At 41.0% G+C, this 25,719-nt stretch overlaps 3 protein-coding genes across 3 annotated transcripts in view; 2 read left to right on the top strand and 1 right to left on the bottom strand.

Moving 5' to 3' along the window:
• casp7 (caspase 7, apoptosis-related cysteine peptidase) overlaps positions 1-1,408 on the top strand; it is a gene marked incomplete in the record, with an annotated part of 3,488 nt that extends 2,080 nt beyond the window's left edge. Inside the window, 2 exon segments of the mRNA XM_053414302.1 lie at positions 811-990; positions 1,270-1,408. Coding sequence (XP_053270277.1) covers positions 811-990; positions 1,270-1,286 — 197 coding nt within the window.
• Positions 1,409-5,231: 3,823 nt separating this feature from the next.
• On the top strand, positions 5,232-16,984 carry LOC128427199 (pleckstrin homology domain-containing family S member 1). Its single transcript, XM_053414300.1, has 17 exons — positions 5,232-5,391; positions 5,865-5,899; positions 6,127-6,212; positions 6,310-6,428; positions 6,819-6,953; positions 7,815-7,890; positions 8,013-8,042; positions 8,183-8,235; positions 10,446-10,503; positions 10,598-10,684; positions 11,000-11,061; positions 11,182-11,211; positions 11,322-11,417; positions 12,677-12,778; positions 13,359-13,454; positions 15,180-15,315; positions 15,417-16,984. Exons 2-17 carry the CDS (start codon positions 5,875-5,877, stop codon positions 15,486-15,488), a joined length of 1,263 nt encoding a protein of 420 aa, XP_053270275.1. The 5' UTR covers positions 5,232-5,391; positions 5,865-5,874; the 3' UTR covers positions 15,489-16,984.
• Positions 16,985-25,716, bottom strand: dclre1a (DNA cross-link repair 1A (PSO2 homolog, S. cerevisiae)). Its single transcript, XM_053414298.1, has 9 exons — positions 24,997-25,716; positions 23,028-24,377; positions 22,807-22,940; positions 22,093-22,211; positions 21,830-21,973; positions 21,441-21,586; positions 19,759-19,913; positions 18,973-19,114; positions 16,985-17,810 (listed from the first exon to the last, which is right to left on the bottom strand). The coding sequence occupies exons 1-9, from the start codon at positions 25,409-25,411 to the stop codon at positions 17,644-17,646; spliced, it is 2,772 nt and encodes a 923-aa protein (XP_053270273.1). The 5' UTR covers positions 25,412-25,716; the 3' UTR covers positions 16,985-17,643.
• Between the last annotated feature and the right edge of the window lie 3 nt (positions 25,717-25,719).

Genomic DNA, 25,719 nt, shown 5'->3' with positions numbered 1-25,719 from the left:
AGACAGCAGGTGGTGCTGTTGTAGAAGTAATTGTATATAAATGCTAGTGACCAGCATGGATCTGTCCCTAACACAACGGTCAACTCTCCTGTCACATGTTTATAGGAGCTACGTTGAACCTTGTGTACAATTGTATGTGATGGCTGCTTTTCTCTAGAATCCATACAGTTCTTTGCTTTTTACTCTGCCAGTCTGTTCTTCCATTTGTCAGGCTGCTCAACCCTTTGGCTAAAAAATAACTAAAGAATTCTTTGACAGTTCCCTGAACAGATACCATTGTTGGTTGAGCTCTGAACAATTAAACCTCATGATGTTGTCTTGCTTTGCAAATGTTCCTTTATCAACTTCTTGTTCCATGACATAGTCTTGACGATTATTGGCTGAATGTCCACCTGGTGTCTTTAATAATTTAAAGTCTGGAGCAGAACACGTAAATCATGAAACTTGTGAAACAAATTGGTGCCCTTTGACGTTTTTGGTTTTGGGTGACATGGGGATTTGCCATCTCCTGATGACTCGTGTTTCTAGTGTCAACAACACTGGCCAAGAGTTCTACACAAGAACATTTCAAAGCTAAATTAGACTGTAATTTATTTCATTTATTTTAACATAGTGCTCCCCCTGTGGACAAACATGAGTAATTGATATGCTCCAATTAGCTTTAATGGACTTTCTTAAATCAGAAGGCGAATTGTTGAGGACATTTCAGATGAGGCCATTAAGTTGAGACTTTTTTTTAAAGTTAGAGACGTGTAATGAGGCCCGAGCCGAGCTAAGAGTTGAGTATTTGTCTGTGTGTGTATGGGTCAGCCTCGGAGGAAGACCATAGTGACAGCTCGTGTTTCGCCTGTATCCTGCTAAGCCACGGCGAGGAGGGCATGATCTACGGCACAGATGGAGCCATGCCCATCAAGACCATGACCTCGCTGTTCAGAGGGGGGGACATGTGTAAAAAGCTTAGTGGGAAAGCCAAAACTCTTCTTCATCCAGGTAGGCAGACTTTCATTCATAAAAAAAACACTATGCTTTGAATATTTGATTAGTTAATTAAGGGGTTTAATGACGATTATAATGTAACTTAAGCAGTTGTTTTTGTTTAGAAGACAGATTTGATTGTCTTTCAGTAGCTCCCCATGGATAGTTTTTACTGTGTAAAACTTTGCCCGTCCCAGCTTTTAAAAACAGTTAATGTTTTAATTGCTTCACCAGGTCATCGTTGAGAAAGCTACTCAGGATCACAATGAAATGTCATTTCATTTACTTCACCAGGCTTGTCGGGGTTCTGAATTTGATGATGGTATACAGACAGATTCGGGTCCGCCAAACGACACCCTGGAGACAGATGCTAATCCAAGACATAAGATTCCCGTAGAGGCAGATTTCCTCTTTGCCTACTCCACTGTTCCAGGTAAAGCACCGTTTTAAAGTCATATTTTAAAGCATAGACTAAATATAGAGATAAACCAGCCCAAACTATATTTGGAGACAGGGTCTGCACTGTAACAATTAGGTGATGGGAGACGTGGTGTTGAGGTCTGGCTGATTAAAAACGCTCAACCAATCGAGTCAGACTTGGCTGCCAGTCACGACGTTACCCTGTTTTTATAGCATCAAATAACTTATTAAAACCAAGGTAACACTTGGACAAGAACACAATCACTGACAGAAATCATCACTGAGAAAAATGAAGAGCATTAAGGAGAAAGAGATTATATATAAAGCAATCAGCCACCCGGGGCTAATTTACAGTCTTTGGATTCACTTATAGGGAGCTGTCATGACGTCCATTTTTTTATATACAGTCTATGTTTTAAAGTATACGATTTTATTGATAACTTGAAAAACACTTGGGTGTCTTTAACCACGATGAGGAAGATGTATCCAACTTGTTCCAGTGCTGATTAATGATGATTTTTCCAGGGTATTACTCATGGAGGAACCCTGGGCGCGGCTCCTGGTTCGTCCAGGCGCTCTGCAACGTCCTCAACGAGTTTGGCAAGCAGCTGGAGATAATGCAGATCCTGACACGGGTCAACTACATGGTAGCTACCAGCTTTGAGTCCTGGTCCGAAGACCCACGTTTCAGCGAGAAGAAGCAGATCCCCTGCGTGGTGTCTATGCTGACCAAAGAACTGTATTTCAACTAACCGCCAACCTTAAGTGACCGTACTGTACGACACAGGAAGACTCGAGTGACTGACGAGACTGACCGTGTCAGGTATTGGCGAAACGGTCAAAGCATTCAGGGATGATTCAGGCCCAGCAGGACACTGCACATTCGGAGCACATATTAATATTTTGCACGTTTAGTTGGGCCTGAAAAACAACAACACTCTGTGAGAAAAAAAAACGATATATTTACAGTGGCACTCCTCGTTCATGTGTTGATGGTGACATTTATTCCTCCTCTTCAGGTTGTTCTTCAGAATAATGGCGTCACATTTGATCTGATCTTTGTCGACAGGCATTGTGAAATATCCATGTTATTCTACCAGCCCCGGAAAATTTACTGCCAGTTTTTGTGGGCTCTGGGAATCGTAATTGAAAATGTGTCTTTCCATTTTCCAGCATTTTGCAAGTGACGTTGAAAGAAACTGTACCGGACAAAGGGAAACAAGAACATATAAAAGGCGGCACTTCTGAGCTTATTTTAGTTTAGTGACTAATAATTTGGTGTTCTGAGAGTAGCCTCTCCAGAGCCTGATCACTATTACACAATCTAATAAATGAGAAGCTCAAAAGTTGAATGCTTTTAAAGCCTCTTTATAAAGCTCCCATAAATAAATCTAGTTCTTTTTTTTATTTATATAATGCGATTATTCAGAAAAAAGGGTCTCTTGAGATGCACTTTGACTTCTTTACAAATTTCCCCCTGGACATTAGATCCGTGAGTCAGAATCCGTCAGAACGCGGCTCGATTACAAACCTGCTCCACTAGATTTTTAAGCTGGAAATTGCGTCACATTATTTTCAGTTATCCATGTTTAAATGTTTTCAGCCGTCAAAGAATAACAAAAGAGACAAAGGAGAGCGACAACACTCCTCTGAGCAGGAACGCACACATCACGATGCTCTCGCCAAAGGCTCGGTGTCTCAGCCTTCCTAGCACATTTAAGTTGGTAGCAGCATGCTGGCATCCTCAGGTTCTTTACTGTCCCATGAAGTGGGTTAAGTGTAATGTTAAAGAATTTAATTTACGTATATGGCTGGGAAGGTTTGATCTTTTGCTGTGTACCGATTAGTTATCTTTTCAGATTTTGGGTCAAGTGCATAGTTTATAGTATACCCCCCCCCGCCCATGAAAGCAAGAATCGGTTGCAATTTCTTCCATTTCCCTCAGCGTGACTTTCAAAACTTCCCTTGCTCAGGTGTGGGAAGGTGAAGTTTATGTTTTTGATCAAAATATTGCGCAGTTATTATTTTTATGAGTCTAACAAATCACTTTTTCTGAATTTTGCCCCTTTTTTTTTATCTGTAAAATTAGACATTCCTCTTCAATCATTTTTTTATTAATAACCGAGAACACACTGCACAATTTCTCAAGAATGTCTGAAGACTATTACTATTGTAATGCTGGACCGGGACCCAAAGCACAAATGCCACATCATTTCACTGTATATTAGTGTTGTACATTGTCATAACCTACTCTACACTGTCATAACATGCACCAGCGATGTCCTTCTATTTTTTATTTAATAATAGTGCTTTAAAGTTTTCAAAAATTCAAATGATACAAATTTGCATTTATATCAGATTTTTTTTTAAGCATGTAATTTATGAAACTGTTTGAAAACATTTACTGAAAAATTGCATAGTTTAGTAACTGAAATATTATATTTTGCAAACGTATATAAAAGACATTTACTGCTGGTCGCAAATTCAATCTTACTGTACCAAAGTCTGTCATTCACAGAGGCAGCTATCACTGGTGGTGACAAGTCTGAAGATACACAATCCACAATGTCCACAACCAATGTTTTTACACAATTCATCACGTGTCGGTAGTTTATCTGGAGAAGTTCAGCAGCAGCAGCTTTCATTCACACTTTTCTCCTTTTTTCTCGCTTTGTAATTATTTTTTTCATCAGTCACTTTTAATTATTTTGATAACATTGCATATTCGAGATAGGGCGACGCGGAGTGTCTGGCGTTCCGTACTCTTGTCCCTACACCGCCACAACTCTGGAGTCCTCTCCACACAGGGATCTCTGATCAGTGATGTGGTGCCTGACCTGTGCTGAAAGGAGTGTTTGCTCCACCTGTTTGGGAATGGAATTGAAAGAAAGACAAAATAATGACTTATTTTTTATGGGTACAATTTTTAAATTGCTTTTCCGGTGTTAAATGCTGTTGTCCTCAGGAATATATTTGAAAAATATTTGGGAAAAAAATGAATGAATGAATTACATTGAAATTATAATCAGGCCCTATATTTTTTTTTTCATTTGGGTCAATAATTAAACAGAGGAATGCTTATGTAAACATTTTGTTGTATTAAAGAATTTATTGTGTAATGAGTTGTGTGTCATTTTTATTCCACATGTGTAAACAGGAAAAATGTAATATTCAATGACACATTGTTTAACATTTTAATGACTGTATATATGGACTGTATATTTCCAGTGTACGAAGGTTAATTATTATTTATATTTAAAACAACCACATAAACCATTGTGTATAACAGGCTTAAAATATAAAAATAAATAGGAATTAAATAAATATATATGTATAAAAGACTAGACGAATAAATATTTGAGGATTAAAATGCTGCACAATAGCAGGTTAGCTTTGACTTGCCGAGCAAAGTATCCCAAGCACAGTTATATATTAAATACATAGAAAATGACAAGATAAATACAATAATATTCTATACAGGAAAGCAGGAGGTAGAAATCCCAGTGAAACTTTTACCTAATGTTAAAAACAATGATAAAATTTATATCATTTTTATAATGAGGATAAAAGCAGATGATTCAGAATTTACATGCAGACGTGAGTGTAAACACATGCACACATACACACTACATGTATGATCACTCTGACATAAGTGTCATAAAGCAGCAGCTATAGATGTTGTTTACTCTGATGATGAATCAACACATCAGACTTATATTTCACCAGCAGAGATCTCAGACAGAAGCATCTGTTTTCCGATTCTCTGAGTCTTTTCTTAAACCCTCGCTCCATCCCTCCCAGTCAACTGTTGGACTCCACCCATTTTAAACTTAACATCTGAGCTCATTTAGGAAACCACATTCGCTGCATGGCACTCTACAGGAAAACAACAACTCACCTTTGAAAAAACCCTGTGTGAGAAACCAGTAACTCCGGTTCACAGTTTGAAAATTTCATTGCTGTTTCATCCAGCTTCCTCTTGCAGGTGCTCCCCAGGTAAGCATGGCTCTTAAGTCTATGTGTATACGCATGCATATATAATTCATGTGTGTGTGTGTGTGTTTTTATGTTTTGTAATGTTTAGAATTTGTTGTCCTATTTAATTACTTTGTAACGTGACACAGCTCGATGTGCACTTGACAACTTGTTGGGTTCTGCCTGCGAAAAGTGAGAGCTAGATTGTTGAAATCTTTAAAATGATTTTGCATAAAGAGAAGCATTAATATACTCTTGATGTAATATTTAGCATTTTACAATAACTTACTATTATTTGCTTAATGCACTAATGTCTTTAGTATTTACACATAAACCTAACAATGCTTCTTTTGTGATCTGAGCTCTATTTCCCGCTCTGCTTCTGCACGATTCTATTTGTAAAAATCTTACATTGCAAGTTGAATAGGTGACCTACTTCCCTTTCATGCTGTTTTGAAGGCGCTGATGCATTCATGTGTTGTTTTCTTGTTTAGGTTTGTCACGATGCATAAATCCCAGAGGTGCACAGGTAGTGTATCACATGTGGAAATCTGGTTTAAGGTGGGGTTTGGGTGCTTGTGGTTCCTTTCTGGTATTTAGGGGTTGTTATCATAAAAACTGTTTTTACAGCTGATCCTTTCAAGTCAAGCAAGATTCATTTGATGTCAGCGTGTGCTTATGTACCGGTGTAATGCATGCATACACACTCGTTGCTACCTCAGAGAGACGATCACCAAACAATTAATTTTTTCGCAGTATTCTACAAACCAGTTGGAGATGTGAAAGAAATCAGGTCTGGGTATCTGCTCAAGTCTCCTCCCGCCAAACAATTGAAGATAGAGGTGACACTGAGCACAATGAATCCATTGTATCGCCACGTTTGTTTGTTTGCTTTATTTCAAAATGATATTTCATTGTTTTGTTATGTTTCTTGTGCAGAAATCGTGGAAGAGGAGATACTTTGTGCTGTTCAAGGTCAGCAGCAATGGACATCAGCTGAAGTACTTCAAAAGTGCGGAGGAAAAGGAGAGGCCACTTGGAGGGATAGATTTGGAACAGTACGTCATTTATAAAATAGCTGTAACTAAAATAATGTATTTATACTGCACTTTCCAGAACAAAATGCTTTACAGAATTAAAACATTTCCGGTCTGAAGGAGATTGGAGAGTTTAATATGACAGTATTAAAATGTTAAAATACAGCATTTAAACAATTGCAAATTATAAAACAGACAAAGTAGTAATAAATAACAAAATAGTTTTTTCTTTATGTATTTATAACAATATAACCAAATGCTTAACAACACAAAATGGACATTGGTCAAACTACAGTATGTTTGCCCATAAGGCTGTAGATGTTGTTTTTCTCTCATGCATATTGAGCGCAGGGCCCCCCTCTCTGACTTGTTGTTGTTTTCAACATCTGTCCATCCGCCTCCTTCTCTCAGTATCTCACTGTTGAACGTGAGCCCTCAGCAGCACCAGAAGTGGGGATGGGTCCATGAGATGTTCAAGTGCGCCCCGTCCTGCGTGCTATACATCAGCGCCGCCGGGCGGGACTACTTCCTGGTCGGGGAGAACAGGTTAGTCTTCTGAGTTCATCGCTCGTCTATCAGCACCGATGCATTTTGTGTCATAATCTGAAACCAATTGACATACCACACATACAGAGGACTTGTTTTTTATAATCACCTCACAAAGAGCCAATGCAATAGATAAATAATAAAGGTGTGTGTGAATAGTTGTAGGAATAGGAATTTTATTAACCTTTTATATGCCTCCATTGGGAAACATCAGGAAACTCTCTGTAAATTCACATTTTTATGCGGATGATAACCAATTATACACTTCTCCTCAAAGATGCATTGTTTAGGAAGTAGCTTCTCTGAATGGCATCACCCTGTTGTCCTATACGAGGCAGATTATGATTTGTAAATACGAGCTGTACAAATAATTACAATACAATAACAATTTGATTGATTGAATGAGAAGCACCAAGCGGCTGGAAAACTTCATCTGATGAAGTCAAAGCCTCTTCATCATCCACATTAATCACAAATTAGCTGCATATTTTTCATTTTAAATATATATTTTTGTCGCATTAATTTGAAATTCAGTGATGGTGTAACCAAGTGTCTTTCTGAAGATGACACGTACTCAGTGCGTCATAATACCCCCCCCCTAACCCTAACCCCCCCCCCCCCCATCCTACCCCACCCCTCCTCTTATACACCATCTACTATTTCAGGATTTCTGACAATCAAAGTTAAATTATGAGGCTGCTTTCCTCTTCAGGAGCAGTCCATCCGCAGATAATGGATTTGCCTTCCTGGTTGCTCAACGTCACAATTTCCACTTTATATTTCAGAACATGCATTTTAAATTGAGAGTAATAGCTTATAGAGAAAACATGATTTATTGAATGTGTTCCTGTCTCTTTCCAGTGATGAAGTGGACCTGTGGTTCTCTGACCTGTATGACGCCCTGAAATACAGGCCACATAAATTGTTGAATTCCGAGGTACATCTATGTTTTACTTCCTTATGATATTACAAAACAGCAACTCTTGTAGAGCACTTAACCGTCATGTCAACCCACCAGTGCCGCTGACAGTAATTATTTGATGTACTATCCTCCTGTAGGACTTGTTTAATGGGCAGCAAACAGCTATGGTAAACATCCCACACACCAAATGAATGACAGTGCCCCCATTTTTCCTTCTTTCACTTGTCAACATCTGCCTCCGTTCTAACTGAACATCACATGCTCAGTCTCAAAATCAACAATTATACCCCTCTTCCCCTTTTACCAGGACGTTTCAAAACCAATAATGCCGAAAAACAATTCAGCCATTGTGTGTGAAAAAATTTTATTGTGACACAAACAATAATGAGAACAAAAAAGTTGACATCTGTTGGGTGCATAAGTATTCACCCCCCTGTGTCAATACTTGGTAGAACCCCCTTTCGCTGCAATTACAGCTGCAAGTCTTTTGGGGTATGTCTCTACCAGCTTTGCACATCTAGAGATGGAAAGGTTTGTCCATTCTTCTTGGCAAAAAAGATGAAGCTCAGTCAGATTGGATGGAGACCGTCTGTGAACCGCAATCTTCAAGTCTTGCCATAGATTCTCTATTGGATTGAGGTCTGGGCTTTGACTGGGCCATTTTAAGACATTAACATTCTTTAATCCAAACCATTCCTTTGTAGCTCTGGCTGTATGTTTAGGGTCATTGTCCTGCTGTGCAGACTGCATCAGATTTTCTTCAAGGATTTCCCTGTATTTGGCTCCATCCATCTTTCCCTCTATTCTGACCAGTTTCCCTGTACCTGCTGAAGAGAAGCATCCCCACAGCATGATGCTACCACCACCATGTTTCACTGTTGGGATGGTGTGCTCAGGGTGATGGGCAGTGTTGGGTTTTCGCCACACATAGCGTTTTGCATTGAGGCCAAAAAGTTCAATTTTGGTCTCATCTGACCAGAGCACCTTCTTCCACATGTTTGCTGTGTCTCCCACATGGCTTCTGGCAAACTCCAAACGGGATTTTTTATGGATCCCTTTCAACAATGGCTTTCTTCTTGCCACTCTTCCATAAAGGCCAGATTTGTGGAGTAGACGACTAATAGTTGTCCTGTGGACAGATTCTCCCACCTCAGCTGTGGATCTCTCCAACTCCTCCAGAGTAACCATGGGCCTCCTGGTTGCTTCTCTGATTAATTTTCTCCTTGTCCAACTCTTCAGTTTGGGTGGACGGCCTTCTCTTGGTAGGTTTGCGGTTGTGCCATATTCTTTTCATTTTCTTATGATGGATGTTATGGTGCTCAGAGAGATGTTCAAAGCTCTGGATATTTTTTTATAACCTAACCCTGCTTCATATTTCTCCACAACTTTATCCCTGACCTGTTTGGTGAGCTCCTTGGTCTTCATGATGCTGTTTGTTCAGTAATGATCTCCAACAAACTCTGAGTCCGTCACAGAACAGGTGTATTTATACTGAGATTAAATTGCAGACAGGTGGACCCTATTTACTAATTATGTGACTTGCAAATGTGACTTGTGAATGCAATTGGTCGCACCAGATCTTTGTTAGGGGTTTCACAGTAAAGGGGGTGAATACATATGCACTCAACACTTTTCAGATTTTTATTTGTAAATAATTGTGAAATCCATGTAATATTTCCCCCCACTTCCAAATGATGCACTATTTTGTGTTGGTCCATTACATAAACTCACGATGAAATAAATTTTAATCTGTGGTTATACCATGACAAAATGTAGAAAAGTCCAAAGGGGGTGAATACTTATGCAAGGCACTGTATGTGCTGATTGGATTTTTTTTCACACAAATTAACATGGGACCCTGTAGCAGCTGTGTGAGGGGAGGAGCCTATCCTTGTGTGTGGGGGGGGGTCAGAGCTACTACCTGTTTGAGTTGTTTTCAAGATGCCTCCTCTATGTTATTGGTTATTGGTTATTTGAGGCTATAAAAAATCGTTTGAAAGGTCGTGATTGACAGCTGAGACTAACTCACGATTGATCCTAACCCTGGCTCCAAATGGGCAAGATCACAGCCTTTTCTCGATAGCGTAAAAGAAAGAACTGGAGACATGTCGTTCTCTCTATCGTTACTCTTTCATTACTTCCTGTTGGCATCAGTACACAATACACATCAGACCACATTTTTGCTTTTGTATTTTATCTGTACTTGATCAGTACAGTGTCAGAAACAGCACTGCAGCAGCACTTGCAGAATCTAAGAATTAAGTTAAACTAGCTCATTAAGAGATTTCTTACATGATACATGTATATATATAAACTATATATATATATATCTACATATACTCATACATCAAACTTTATTTTACCTTATTGTATATACAATGCCCAGGGAGATCGAGATGAATGGGCTTGAAGCAGCACATAAACACAACACATATTCACTGGGATTCTGTCATTTCTCTACGAACAAAACCTTTTTCTTTCAGATTATAGTGAAACATTCTCTGATCAAATACCATACACATGGATGTTTAGTGTGTGTGTGTGTGTGTCTGTGTGTGTGTGTCTTTTCAGCCATCACCAAAAATACGGTCCTTCACTGAACCGTTGTCCAACACTGACAAATCAAAGGTGAAAAATCTTGAGATAATTGTTTATTAATTACTGATCAGTATCTGTTGGGGCAGTTATGACATATGTCTCATGCTGCTCTCTGATTGGCCAGCAGAGTGGAGATTGCTCCAAGAGACCTGTATCATATCCCATGAATCCGATCTATGACTACCCGAGATTCCACTTCCACCAAAACCAGGTAGGACTGATTTTATTTTGAATATCAATTCATCTGCCAGCTACTTCCTTGATTGATCAATTGATTATTTTATCAATCAAGTTTGATCCTCTGTCCAAAATCCTAAGATATTCAGTTTTCATTCTTTGCATGGAATTTTCTTTTCTTTTTTAATACCAAAAGTGATAAATTAACTAATCAAGAGCAGTCATTATACAACTTCATGCATATTGTACCAGTAGAGCTGAATCAAATATTGTGATTAAATGAATTCAGCTCCTATAAATGTGACACTGTGGATGATCTGACTGTTACGCGTCTTTTTTTGCTAATGAGGTCGAGGTAGATGGTTTGACCCGCAGCAAGGCAAATGGTTCAACCCGCAGCACGGAGTTTCTGTGAGTGCTCATTACTGTCTTTTGTCCCATTGACACACGCTTCAATCGTGACTTTCAGCGCTACAGTCGTTTACACTCTTTGCTTGTGTGTCTGTTGATTTAAATACTTATGTCTTGCAGATATGTACCGATGAAGGAACTGCACGATAAGTAAGTAGCCCAGGCAGCGTCAGTTAGATTCCCCCCCCCCCCCCCCCCCTCAGATAGAATAATAATAATAATAGAAATGGCTGGCTGTTGACTGTGTCAAATGTTTGCAGGGGCCCTGAGGTGAAAGAGGACCCGCCTGGGACCCTGATGAGGTCTGTCAATCAGGTCTTTGACAGACATAAGACCCAGAAACAAGCTGACGACAGGTACACCACAGATTTATCACTGGTGTTTTAGTCTTTTTTTGGTGTCAGTGCCCTGTGCTCTTTGTGCAACATGTTATGTCAGTGCCCTAGTTACCAAAATAGCTCAGTCGTCAGTTGGAAGCACAGCCTGATTGGCTCAAACACAGCGAGGGCACTAGTTTTGCTGCACAGATCGGTTGACACTGCAACTTGTTTAGCAACTTACACATTTGACTTTCACCTCGTGAAAGAGGTTATGCATGAATGAAAATGATGCCATGATGATTCATGAGTCACGTTTTTATTTTGGAAAAGAAATATAATCATGCTAAATGTTCTGCACCATGTTCTGCACTTAATTAAAACCGTGGAGTTTACATGCACGTTGGGGCTGATTGGGCAACACTTCTAACACACCCACCAAACAAGACGGAAAAGTACCTTGAATCCCGTTGCACAACCTCGCGGAGTTTCCAGCCAACGTGTAGTTCAACCCGGAAACTGAGCAAAAATAGTTGAGAGATTAAACGAATGAAAACAACACTATTTCCACCAGGCAGGTTTTTAGCCAATCACGTATGACCGTGATGTTTATTTTGAATCACCAACACATTGGGGATCCCCTCCACTTTGCCTCTTCCAGCTTGTCTACTCCATCATCTCTTGTGTAACAAACACTCACCAGTGTTGTTTTCTTTGTTAACTCTGCTGGAATATGTTATGTGATCGTTTTGGGTTTCACACTGATCTGATTTCTTTCTAAGTGGCCAACCACTGCGCCGCCCCGATGAAGACCAGCCTCCCCACTACATTTGTCATATGAGTCTAAAGACTTGCTTCAGACTTGAAACTTAATTAGAATTCCTCTTGCGCCGGCAAAGCGATTAGAGATTTATTTATTTCTCTCATGCTGCTTTTTGGTCCCTTCTTTAAATAACTGAGAGTCTATTTTGGTTTTCAGCATTTACAGTTATCTTGCACCTTTTATCAAACATTTCCTCCTCCTTTGTTGTTGTCATTTCTTCCTAAAGGGCAAAAGGTTTTTTTCCATTGCATGTTTATAAAGCAGTGGCAGCATCTATGGTTTTGTTATCTGCCCGTGAGTCACCCTCCATGACGCTGCATTCAGACACTCGGAGATTGTAGCTTCAGTGGGTGTGTTTGGCAACACAACAACATTTTTGTTTTTTATTCTCCCTGTCTTTTTTCTGGACTTCTGCCAACAACACATAAATAACTGACTGTAACTGAGACACAGACCTGATAACATCCTTTCACAGGGAAGACACGCATCCTTCAGACGTCAGCGGCAGCAGCAGCGACAGCGACGAAGGGGCCACCTCCCCTGTTAAGACGCTGGAGAAGCAAACCTCCACAGAGAGGTGAGTCTCTGAAGGAACTAACCCTGAATCCGAGAAAAGCAACAAGACAAACACCAGAGACGTGGGGAGGGAGTTAGAGTGAGTGATCTGATTCAACAGACATGTGAAAGTCCCGCTGTGTCGCTCTCTGCTCCTCTGCCAATCACAGAAAGAAAACAAACAAAAAACTGATACGTGTTCGTGCAGATAAATAAATGATCAGGAAGGAGCTCGATATGTTGCAGGACTGGTTACAGCAGTTTCTGTAGGTTTAACAGAAACCCGCTGCAATATCATGGAGGAATGAGTCAAGGAAATGTGTGTAGTCATGTTCATGTTGTTCACTGCGACATCAGCAAAGGTCAGTCTTTGCCTTTGAGATCAGAAGCTGGTCTAATTATTTCACCAAGGAAAAAATAAGACAATAACTTTTCCAAAGTTTGTAGGAGAATATTGGAACGTTTCTCGTAAAGTAAAATCACTTGTATTGTCTCCAACAACTGAGATAAATGAAGATTTAGATGCATTTCTTTGTAGAGTGTGTCTAAATGTGTGCAATACTTTGAGTAAAGCTTTTGCTCTCTGTCATTTCTCTTTCCAGTGTCGACCACAGCATCCCAGAGGAAAGAGATATTGAGGTCAAGAAGGTAGATTTGAGAAAGCACCTGACACTAACAGAGTTGGATGGGAAACCAAGGTAAGCTGTACAATAAAAGTTTCACGGCTCAAGGCTTATCGTACCCTGTCGTATCTTCTTGAAATTGATTGATTATTTATTTAAGCCTCGGAAAACACATTGAGGAATAAGACCCTCATTTACAATGGTGCCGAGGGTACAATGAAGAGTTAATACATTTAAAGAAAAAAAAAGAATGAAATAAATATGCATGTATATATATATATATATATATATATATACAGTAATACAAGGGAAAAGGTCATAAACAGTCATTTTTGACGACTCAATAAAATACTATGGTTAAGTCAACTAGCAGTTACAATCATTGCAGGAGAAGTCAGTTGTAGATGAGAATAGATTCGAGAATTCCCTTAATGAAATAAATGAGCACAACCTTAAAGATTTTTGGACCTCATTCCAAATGTAAGGTGCTTTATAACAGAAAGCTGTCTTCCCCAAGTTAGTGTTAACACGAGGCAGAAATAATGAAAGCCAGCTCGGGGAGCGGGCATTGAGGTTATTACAATTCCAGCTGATGAGAGAGGAGAGATATAGTGGCAGTAGCCCAGGGGTGTCCAAACTTTTTATCCCAAGGGCCACATATAGAAAAAAATACGAAGGCCTGGGACACTCACGCCGCCACGCCCCCCTGCCCTGGAGCGGACTGTTGACAGTATGGCGGAGGGACAGCTGCAATACAGTGGGCCATAGTCCATCACATTACATTTCATTTAGCTGACGCTTTTAACCAAAGCGACTTACAATAAGTGCATTCAAGGGTACAAGCCCAGAACAACAAGATTCAAGAAAGTACAATATCCTAAAAATAGAGCAAAACGACAAAGTGCTATAATTAAGTGTCATTGAAGTGCTACTAAAATTTGAGTTTCAAAAAAATAATTAATAATTTTTTTTAATTTTTTTTTTAATAATTTTTTTTTTGGGAGGGGGGCCAATTTAAAATGGATGGCGGGCCGCAGATGGCCCGCGGGCCGTAGTTTGGACACCCCTGCAGTAGCCCAATGATTGCTTTGTAAATATAGATATAGGTGTTGTTGAAGCAGCAGTGACTGTTTATCTCAGCAATGTTTCTAGATAGACATCAGTTTCTACTCATTACGTGTGCAGTGTAGTGTAGCCTGTTACCTCCACCTGAGTGTCTCAAACAAAAGAAGACTGGATAATATCGTCCAGGTGGCGAGAAGCAGCAGCTGTGCTCGTCCATTATCTTCCATCGACAGGTCTTAAGAAAAGCAAGATCGATTTTAGAGGAGACAAGACCATCAGCTTTATCAATCAGTCCCTCCCTACAGGTCAGAGGGACAGGGTTTCAAGGACAAAGTGGAATATTCATTTGAATGTGCTTAGATTACACGCAAGTTAATCAAATTTATCCCACTTCACACCAGGTTACTATCTAATCCACATTCAACATTTTATTAAATGTAGGGTTGTCGTTGTGTCCATACAAAAAAAACATTGTGTGTTATTGTTGTTGCAATGAATGTGCATGTTGTCATTGTTTTTGTATCCGTGCTGATGCAAGTTAAGTACTGAAATTTCAACATACATTCAGAGGTTTCAGCCATAAACTAAAAGGCGGGCGGCCACCAGGGGCCCACAGCTGGAGAGGGTGGACAAAGGGCCACATACATTTTAGTTGCGCCTTTGTTAGAACTGATAGAAGTGTATGTGTATGTGTGTGTGTGTGTGTGTGTGTGTGTGTGTGTGTGTGTGTCACAGTGTCTCTGCGTGGACAGGCCAGCCACAGACAGTGTGTCTCTTCCACAAAGGAGACCAAGTTCTGGCAATCAATGACCTGCACATCGGCAGCGTGACAGAGTTCAACACGTACGTGAGCAAGTCGCTGAAGAATGAGGTGCGTTCATCACCGACACATCGTCCGTGTTCACTGTGTTGCTGTTGTACGTGCCTGTGTGCACTCTGGGATCTGACGGGCAGAATTATTTCTCTTTTCAGGTGAAACTCACCCTCCTGCGTCTCCCTGGACATCTGCCTCTGCATTGCACAAACTGCCCCTGCAACGGCTGACGGAAAACTGACCACTAGAGATGGAATCAACTTCTCCTCTTGTGTCTGGGTGTGATTAAGTGACTCTTTGAGGCGCCTCCTGCCTATAGCTGGGTTTGTGCCATGTAGATCACAGTATTTTTCCAGGGTTTTGGTCATTTCCTATTGACCTGTCCCCCGTCTAGTAAATGACTTTAAAAACCTACAAGAGCCTGAATTGAAGGTAAATAGGACAAATGAAGGATATTAAGACTGCAGTTTGATGGTGTGTAACTGCTTTGAAAAGACTATCTGTGCACTACAAGATAAATATATCTTTAAATGTGAAATAATCAGTAAGACTATATAATCTGCAACTGTACCTCAGGAATCTTTAAAAACAGATAAATACTTATTGAATATAGAGCTGGTGGTCGGTAAGAAGACTTCTAAGAGGAAGTGGTTATCACAGGAAATGACACCTCATTTAGTAAATGGAGGCAATAAAAGCATTTGTGATTCATATATTAGAACAGACTGGGAGCACAGGTTAACTATTGAACTTTGCCCTTTAGATCTGATCTTAAATTCACAAATCACTGATTATGTTGTAACGAAAAGAATCACTTCCTCCTTGTACAGATTATTTTCTTTTTTTGCTTTTCTGTCTTTCTGTCTGTTTTGGCCAAATTTGTATCCTATGATAAACACTGTACATATAGTATCTGAAACACAGCTTATGGAAATGTTTGTTTGATGATAGAATTGTAAAAAGATAATGTTGTGCTTTGAAAGGAAAACAAAACAAAAGCTTCTAGACCCAAAGTTCGTTATGTACGTGAGATTAAAATGAAGTGCACCATTTTTTAACTTAATCCTTTTTTATCTTGAAAATACTTGGGGATGAATAGCAAAAGAAAAAAGAAGTAAGGAGAGACCAGTGCTTCTTGACGTCCACACCCCAGGACGAGAGTCTTGTGGATTAATATGCAGACAGAATGGCGTTTCACCTCATGTCTCTCTGATTTGAAACAGAAATGTAATTTTAATATAAATAGGGGAAGCCGGTTTTCCTTATATAGTTCATGTCTAGTGACCGAGACCTCTCACGAACAAAGACAACATCAAGTGGACAATATCTGCAGGGCCTGTATTAGAAGTGCTGAGCGGCATTTATATTTAGAATGCCTTTTTAATATATAGGTCCAGTGACCAGTGTCCCCATAGAGCAAGGACAAAGCAGGCTACACTTAGATTACATTCACACCACTGCTCCCCTCAGGGTAATGAATCCATCAATCCAAGGTTAACGTTTCAACTTTTAATGGAGCTATTGCACAGATATGAGAAAAAGCACATTTATTTTTTTACATCCATTCTTAACTGTGATATTAAAGCTGTGCTCGATGACTAATTCACTCTCTTGTAAATAAATCCGTCCTTTTTTTCGACTGTGTTATAAAAGCAGCTTGTACTGGGAAAATAAATCTGTTGAGATGATTCTGAATAAAATTTGGACCAGATTATTAAAACACTGATCATTTGTATTTCCTTTATTCATCAGCTGCAGGAACCAAGTTCATACAGTAGACCAATTGTTTACTTAATTAACTTGTCTTCAAAATACAATTGAATTTAAAACAACAAGCCGCGAACATCAGGTGTTTATTTATTTGTACTGAGGTAATGTCATAGAATACTGCATTATGAGCATGACAAATCTTTTTATTGTATAGAGCTGATTTGTTTACCTCACTCTGGAACCTGACATGGAAACGCCTCGTCAATAATTCGGCCAATAAAAGGGTTAAAAGAGTCATTAAAACATTTATTTTTCTCAGCATAAAATGTTTGAATTACATAGATTGGAGAACAAATAGCAAAGAAGATTCCTTTGTGACAACAGTGGTGTAATTAGTAGCCATTCAGTTAATTCTGTTCCCATGTTTAACACTTGTGGTTTATGATACACGCCCTCAAATCATGTTAACACAATATTTAATTCAGCCCATTGTCGATAAAAGTAAAAACCTTTATACTTTGGATATCAGTGTTGAATATGAGCTCAACAGTCTGAGGCAAAAACAACTTCAATAAATTACGTGGCTTTAAAATGCATCTGTTCCCCGTGCTCACATGGTTTTTGTGGAAATGGGAACCAGCAGCAGTGTTTAAACACAGTTCACTGGTCCATAAGCTACAGTTTAGCTCTAGCCTCCATGAGCCAATCACTGAAGCACTTCTCCATGGCCTTCCTGCTGGCCCAGCTGCCATTGTTGACCGTGGGAATGATCTTGAGAGGTTTGAGCCACTGGACAAAACGTTTCAACTCCAGAAAGCTGCTGTGTTCACTGTACGGGATTCCTGTCAAGATAAAAGTGAAGTTTTGATTAAGATGCATCCAAACTTTGGCACTTGAGCATTTGGATTTTCCTCGCAGGTACGTTTCAAGCGTGTTTTAATTTTCTACTTATTAAGGAGCCATGTCTGTTTGGGAAACAGGCCAGTGGAGGTTTGGAACTGAGCCAGAAGGATTTTCAGACTCAGATTTTATCTTCCTCGTTTCTCGATAATGAAATGTCACGCTCGGTGAACCAAGAAGAGATTTGGTTTTCAGTAAAACGCTGTCACTGAGTCAGATGTCTGAAGGTGTGGGGAAGCCAGTCAGACAAGCAACATGGTAAAGTCCCAGGGGAGGGACCAGATGCTCCACAGAGAGACCCACAGGACGATTTCAAACGCCGAGACATTAACTATCAAAAATGTCATCGCTTATGTTTGGAGGGGAAAATAAGAAAACAGTTTGAAGCTGCTGCAGAAAGCTGGCATCTCTCAATGTTAGGATCAGTAGCAGCATATGGCTGGGGAGGGCAAAGAGGAAGAGGTAAACATGGGGCAGAGCGAGAAGAGGGAGAGACGGCGTGAATTGGCTTCCGCCTGAGTGACAAACAAACTGCTGAGGAGCAAGAAATGATACGAGTGTGTGCTGTGCAACGCAAAAGGCCTCTTGTTGGTGATTGTGGGTTAGGGGCCAGATGGCTGATGCTGTTGATGGATCTATTCAGAACATGAACCAGGACGGGAAGAAAAAACGGCTAAATCTGCAGTGGCATGTTGTCTCTGGCAGCTGCTGGTTGAGTCTTTGCAGAACGTGGGAGGATGTGAAGGATTGTGTAGCACTGCAGGGTTCTGTGTTTGGTCAGTAAGAGAGAGAAGGGCGTTCTGTCCAGGCAGGAGCAGCAACAATACCTCCAACTTGGCAGAAAACCTTCAAATGCAAGGAAACAGCAAAGAGAGGGACTAACTAATTAAGAAATGCGCTCTGGGCCGTTCCTCCTCATTCCTGATTCATTATTATCATTCTAAGCCTTGTAGCAGAGTCGTCAGTGTTCTCTCTGACCGAAACAACCCTGAAGAACCCCGCCTGTTGTGTCCCAATGGCCTGGATCGGATATCCACACTCTAACTGCAAGTTCGGACACATAATTGGACACACTGATATGTCAGGAAGAAGTTCAGTGCGTACCATAAATGGAGATGTTGCCATCGATCTGAGGCCGAATGTCTTCCACTGATTCCACCTTTTGGCTGAAGGTCCAGCCGGTGGGTTTGAAGGCCAGCAGCTGATCGTACTGTTGTGAGAACCGCGCCAGGTATTGCTGCAGTTTCTGTGGACAGAGTGGGGGGGGGAGAATAAGAATGGCGTCATCGAACAAGGTTACTACCAGGAAGACTCACTCCTCAGTAGTTCTCAGCACTAACAGTCCCTGCCTCCATTTGTCCCCGAGTCGGCCTCTGTCCAGTGCTGAGTTAATCACACCCAGTCTAGAACTCATCTGTGGTTATACAGATGAGTCAGTTTAAGAGAGATGATGTGCTTCGGTCATAATCAGCATTTGCTAATAATTCTAACTCCTGTCCCACATAATTGTGTGTGACTAAAGCAAGCAGAAAAAAAAACAGTCCAGAAATAGTCAGACCTCGGTTTAACACAAGACACATTTAAAAATAAAAGAACTGCAGACAATTAGAGAAATCATTTAAAAACTAAAATAGCCTGCTCTATAAGTGGTTTCACTAAATGGAGCAGCTAAACTCATCTCACCCTGGGTGTTTATCATTGGAGTGGATGGACTCATGCCATGAATACACAAAGAAACTGCCTGAAGGATAAGTCTGATGTCATATATCAGCCAATTGTTCGACTCTAACCACTGGTGTTTGCTAAACATGCCACTAAAATCCAATTTATCTTCTACTCCCAAGGGCTGAGTGTAATGACTGCTCTCAGATCAGGGAATGTGACACCTACGTTGAAGGAAATCTGCATCATGGGCAGCACGTGGACCTGGGCAGCCTTCCCATCGGTGGTGATCCGTTGTCTGATTTGCTCCGACTCCAGACAACACATGGTGTTGTACTTGTCTCTGGAGAGGCACACTTTGGATCCCAGGACCTCTGCGAGCGCTGCAGAGGAAGCAGAACCAAGTGCATGTAAGAAGCAGGAACATGGCAGATTCAGCGTCTTCGTTGTAAGACCCAGGATGTAACTTAGAGTTAAAAATAGTTATTTTGATTCACAAAAATAGGAATAATATCCGGATCCACACCACATTTCACCTCTTCCTAGATATCGACTCTGTACACATGCCTGATGTTTTTCCCCCCCCATGAAGATCTCTGCTTTATTTCTTTGGAAATTCACAAAAACAAAAACACCCTATTTCACAATGTTATCGAAAGAATGTGAATATTCCGCATTGTGTTTCCTGCCTTATGGAGGTGTATAAATAATCTTGTGAATTAACATCACAGAGTGGATCAGTACAGTCAGTTATACTAACAATCCAATCAGCTGTGGTTTTATTTCCAGCACCAATTATCATGCGGAGCTTGTTGAAGGAGAGTTGATTACTGAATGAATCCACGCTGTTCGCTCTGTGTGAGGACGACAGTAGTTTGAGAACTTCACTCTTCACTGAAAAGTGGATCAGACCATTATTCACGTGTGTCACTCCGTCGGTTTCCCCTCAGAAAAACGAGGACAAAAGAGCGAGAGCAACACTTTTTCTTCCGAAAACACACTAATCCACGAATTCTCCAAACTGACGACCTTTCAGTGGAGGAAGGAGGTCAGGTAGTGATTTAAGGCTACGGGGGGAAAATCCACTCACGCTATGATTGGGTTCAGAAACACATTTACTGTGTGTCCATCAGTTTGCAGTCCTGGTAATAACTCACACAGTTATATCACCATTCCAAGAATATATCAATAAATTATCTCTCAGTCATACAATTAGCCATCAGAAATGTCTCTTATCACTCTGCCTAATTTTCAGACTGACCATGAATTATGCAAAAAATATAGCAACTCCCCTGGGGGAATATGTTGCATAACTGCTTTGACCAGTGAAATTATCATAAGATCATTTTGATGACGATCCACACAGAACATGCAGTCAAAATGAAGCCCCTGAGCCTCCATGATTTATAAAATGTATAGAAAAGAGAACAGAACAACATATGACTGATATTTAATTAGCCATTTTAAATATTTATCAATAGGTTGTTTGATTCTATAAGAACATAGAACTGAAATTTAAGCTGCTGTATTTTTTGCAACACGATTTGAAGACGTCATGTCCCGTGTTTGGAGGAAAATATACTGCTTCTCTTTATTGTATCAACCTCTTAAATAAAACACTTAATAAAACTTAAATGTGCTGATCCAGCTGATGAGAATTAATCTCTATCAATATCCTGACTTGGTTACATATACAATATGCAAGCATTTCAACTTAAAGCAATAACATTCCTCACTGATCCCATTCCCGGGTTACTTTCTATAAACTATCGTCAGCCAAGACAAAGCCTGCAATGCTCTGTAGTTCATACATCATGCCAAGCCTGCAGGCATCTCCCAGTGCGTGACAAGCACTTAGAACGCTCAGTTAGGACAAATGATGAGTATTTGCATAAACTCCAAACACTTACCCAAAAAGACCTTCTCTTTCCCCACCGAGTAGGATCCGCACACCACAAGTGTACGTGGGCTGAGCGTCACCAGTTCAAACGCTGTGTTGACTGCAAAGTTGATGACCTCTTGCTGTCTGGGGAAGGTGTACTCAGGGCTGCAGTAGCTGCAGGGAGAAGAGAGCTGACGCTGAAAATCTGAGTGTCCTCCGGGGCTTGTGAGTCACTTTGACTTGTTGTCAGTTTATCCACATTGGAGGAAAATCTGAACAAGGGACTGAGGAGTGTGTGTTCTTGTAGGTTTGAGTATTAGACAAACTAATTGAACATAAAGGCTGAGAGCAGTGCAGTACCACAACAACCCTGCTGTTGCTACTCTTATATTCACTGTGTGTGAGAGAGGCACTTACGTGGTGTCCAGGTAGAGCGTCTGCACTCTGCAGCTGAGTAACTCTGGGTAGGTTTCCATCGAGGGATCAGCTCTGAAGTCTCCAGTGTGGAGGACCTTCTGGCCATCAGGCAGGAAGAACAGCAGCATGGCCGATCCTGGACAACTGACAGACACAGACACACACAGACGGGAGGGGAATTAAGATGATGAAAAATACATGTTAATTTAGGAAGATTTAAGGCTTTATTCTGGGGGTTTTAATTTCTCTGCTGGACTACTCACTGGTTGGCTTCCAGGAGGATGACCTTGACCCCATCCACAGTCACCTGGGTGTTCATAGGGAGAATGTGGACGTACTGCTCTGCCACCCTCAGTTTGCTTTTCACCAGGTTCCCTGTAATCTGAACAGAGGATGCAGCTCTTATTTAAACATGGCTATAGAGTACAAATATTATTGCAGACTACTTCAATTCACTTTACTGCTTAATTCATAAACCTTAATTTTGCTGCTGCATTTTCAAAGTCACCAAGAGCAATAATGAGACCTGGAAAAATCTAAATTTGCCGGACAATACGTGTAAAAACCCCCATTAAAAAGGTCTTCAAATTTCATTCACCTCCAATATGGACACAGCCACCGGCAAATTGGTATTCATAGCTGCCGGCTGCCAGTGAAATTGTCATTACTCTCAGTAAACGCAGAGCGGTGAGATAACAAATGGATAAAGACTAAAGTTCGAGGACTCAGTGGAAAAGAGCAGACAGGGAAGCTTTTTTAATGAGGTGCAAATAAATAGGATTTGTGAAGGAAACAACAAAAGGTTCGTTGCAATTCAAAGGAGTGAATATGTACTTTATGAAAACCACCATTCATAAAGTATTCTGCACAAAAACTAAAAAAAGACTGTAAAGGACAAAGTGTTAAATTGATAAAATAGGTGATACGCTAAAGAAACCGACCGTAATGATATAACATTAGAAGTCATTTATACTTACTCTGTTACAGTAGATTGGAACTGTTGATTTCTTGGTCAACCCTCCGTAGTGGTCTGAGTGGAAATGTGTTAGGAAGTAGGCAGTGATGCCCTCGATCTGCCCGTACTGAAAGGCGTCTATGACAAACTTTGTGCCTGAAGAAAACATAAAAACTACTTTAGTATTTAACAAAGACTTAAAAAAAAAATGCTCACCTTCAGATGAATTCCATAATCACTGACCTGGAATCTTCTTGTAGAAAGGACAGCGTGGATATTCTATTTCTCCATCAGCATTAGTTCTGTTCTTTCTTCCCCAGCCTCCCCTCCAACCTCTCCTGGCTCCCTGAGTACTCGCTGCTCCACTGCTCTCTACAGTCGCTGTCCCCTGTGAGGCGGCAGCGGTTGGGTCAGCCTTACTTTTCTTCTGCCACGTTCTCCTTTGTTGTCTCTGTCCCCAGTTGTCACTGAGTTCTGGATTCGAGGCGATGCTGAGCTGGCTTGGTCCACTTGCGACCTCCTTCTCCTTCTTCTTGAGCGGTTTGAGGCCAAAAAACACTCCAATGTCCGTCTGCTTGAGCGCGGAGGCCTGCCCAGCTTGGCTCTGGCCCCTCTGCACTGGCATGGTTTTAGATCTTTGGACAGTGGAGGTTTCAGATGGAAGTTCTTTTTGAGAGTTTGCTCTGGCCTGCTCTGGCTGAATGCGCTCTTTTGAATCTTTGATATTCTGACTGTCTGAGGTTAGAAGCGTTTCTCTCAGGCGCTCTAGAACAACACTCTGTGGAGACTGAACACTCGTACACCGACTGGTGGCATTGGCCACTTTACCACGAGCTTCCTCCTTCCCAGTGGAATCAGCTAATGAGGTAACTGACTCCAGCTGGATGTTTGAGGACGACAGGCTGTCCTCTGCCACATTGTTGGTTTCCATGCTGCCTATAAACTGAGTCAGGAGCTCATCTTCACTTGAAAAGCTGTCACTAAACAGCGTCAGCGAGTCTTCATCATCGTTTTCAAATGCTTCACTTTTGAAAAGGCTTTTTCTACACTCACTGTTATTGATTTTTGTCTCTGGAGGGAACTCTGACAGGGGTGAGTAGGAAATGGCATCATTGTCTTCAGAAGGTGGCTCACTGTTTGGTAAAACTTCACAAGCTTGTCCTTCACTGTCTTCCTTCACTGGAGTGGACGATATCCCTGTTTTACTTTCTTGGGAAGCACTGATGGATTTGTGGCTTTTAGTCGCGGACGACCAGCCTTTCTTTTTCTTTAAGTCCTCCGGGCCAGGGGAGCGCAGAAACAGAAGTCCATTTGTGCGTTTAGACAGAGGTGTTCTGGTGTTAATACTGTGAGGGGATGAGGCAGAAACACCGACAGCACTGTCCTGTGACATCTCAAAATCCGAGGCACCCACATCATTATTCATCAGCCGAGGGAGATGGCTGAGGCTGGTCTCCCCGCTGGTCTCTGCTTGCTGGGACAGACTGAGAAGGGATGAGTCGCTATTTGCTCGACTATGGGCCAGAAGCGTGTGGTTAAAATTCTTGTAATGGTTTGGGATGGTGGAGGAGCACCAGAGACCATCTGGACATTCTGTAAGAAGAGATAAAACATTTAGAAACTTTAAAATCACCTTAAATCCAAATCAGAAAAGGCAATTTGACAAGACATATCAAGAAACTTTGTTCTATAAAACAGTAGTCTGATATTGTTTGCAGTCCTTGGAGAGGTAGTAATAAAAAATAAATGTTAAAAAATACAATAGACACTAGATTCAAAGATGCAAACATATATTAACAATGTACACCCACTATTTGGGTAATGCGTAATGGAAGAATCCATTTAATTGGGGTGAGGATCTGAACAAGGGAGGGAATCAAGGAATTGTTTTATCACTTTCTTTAACAATGTGGGATCGGAAGTTCTTTAAGTTTTTATTGATCTCTCCCAGAATAATTAATTGGTCAGAGCACTGACAATAAAAACATGCATCTGGTGAATTTAAATGGTGGACTTGTTAAGTCCATAACAAGTCTAGTTTGATTTGTTATGGAAAGCAGGACTTACATGTGACATGAATATCTAATTGGATACTTGTGTGCACCTGACTGCAGGAGGTGTGTTTTTAATAAAGACCATATATCTATGAATACATATAGATGATGGGGAGGATCTCAGCCTTTCATCTGAAGAAGCATGGGTGTGTGTGTACCTTTGCATTTGTCCCGGGGGCAGTCGAGGCACTCGGCCATATGCCATCTTTGACTCTGCACCACCAGGACAGAAAAGGGCATCTGACACATGGGGCAGAAGTGTCCAGAAGACTGTCCCTCAGCAGCCCTGTCCGTCTGACCTGTCTCACCAGGAGACAACACCGAGGCCACAGGGAGAGTCTCTACATTGTTAACATTAACACATGTGCTAGATCCTGCACGTCCATCAGTCTGGACTGTCTCAGCCCTCTGAGGTGTCCTGACCGGGGGGGCAGTGCTCGCTCTCCTGGAGGTTTTCCTGGAGGTGCACCTTCTTGTGGTGGCAGCTGGAGACTGTGATGTCTCTGTCTTCTTCTTCTTCTGGAGAGGCTTGTACTCCCAGATGTCATTTTCACTCTCGTCCCTTTGTGACATGTGGAGAGAAAGAGCCCAACTTCCCTGATGTTGTTGTCCGGCGACCTCCTCAAAGCCCCCGGTACGCTCGATAACATCCCGCGAGTTACCGAAAACAACCGAAGCTACAGTAGATCAGCAACACGCGATGTGTCGCTTGACATTGTGAGGAGACGTATTGTGTCTTAAACACATTTTCATACTAAAAACGTAGAATTAAAAAGGCTAATTTCAGCTAAATCTGCGAGTTGCTACTAAAAGATCATGTGAGCTCGCAGCTGTCTGCCGCCACTGTGCAGCTATGAATCTGGTAAAGACAAGTGAAGAAA

Source organism: Pleuronectes platessa, chromosome 21 (assembly GCF_947347685.1).
Source record: "Pleuronectes platessa chromosome 21, fPlePla1.1, whole genome shotgun sequence".
Taxonomy (NCBI): Eukaryota; Metazoa; Chordata; class Actinopteri; order Pleuronectiformes; family Pleuronectidae; genus Pleuronectes; species Pleuronectes platessa.
The sequence above is the reverse complement of the archived record's forward strand: the minus strand, read 5'-3'. Positions and strand labels throughout refer to the sequence as shown.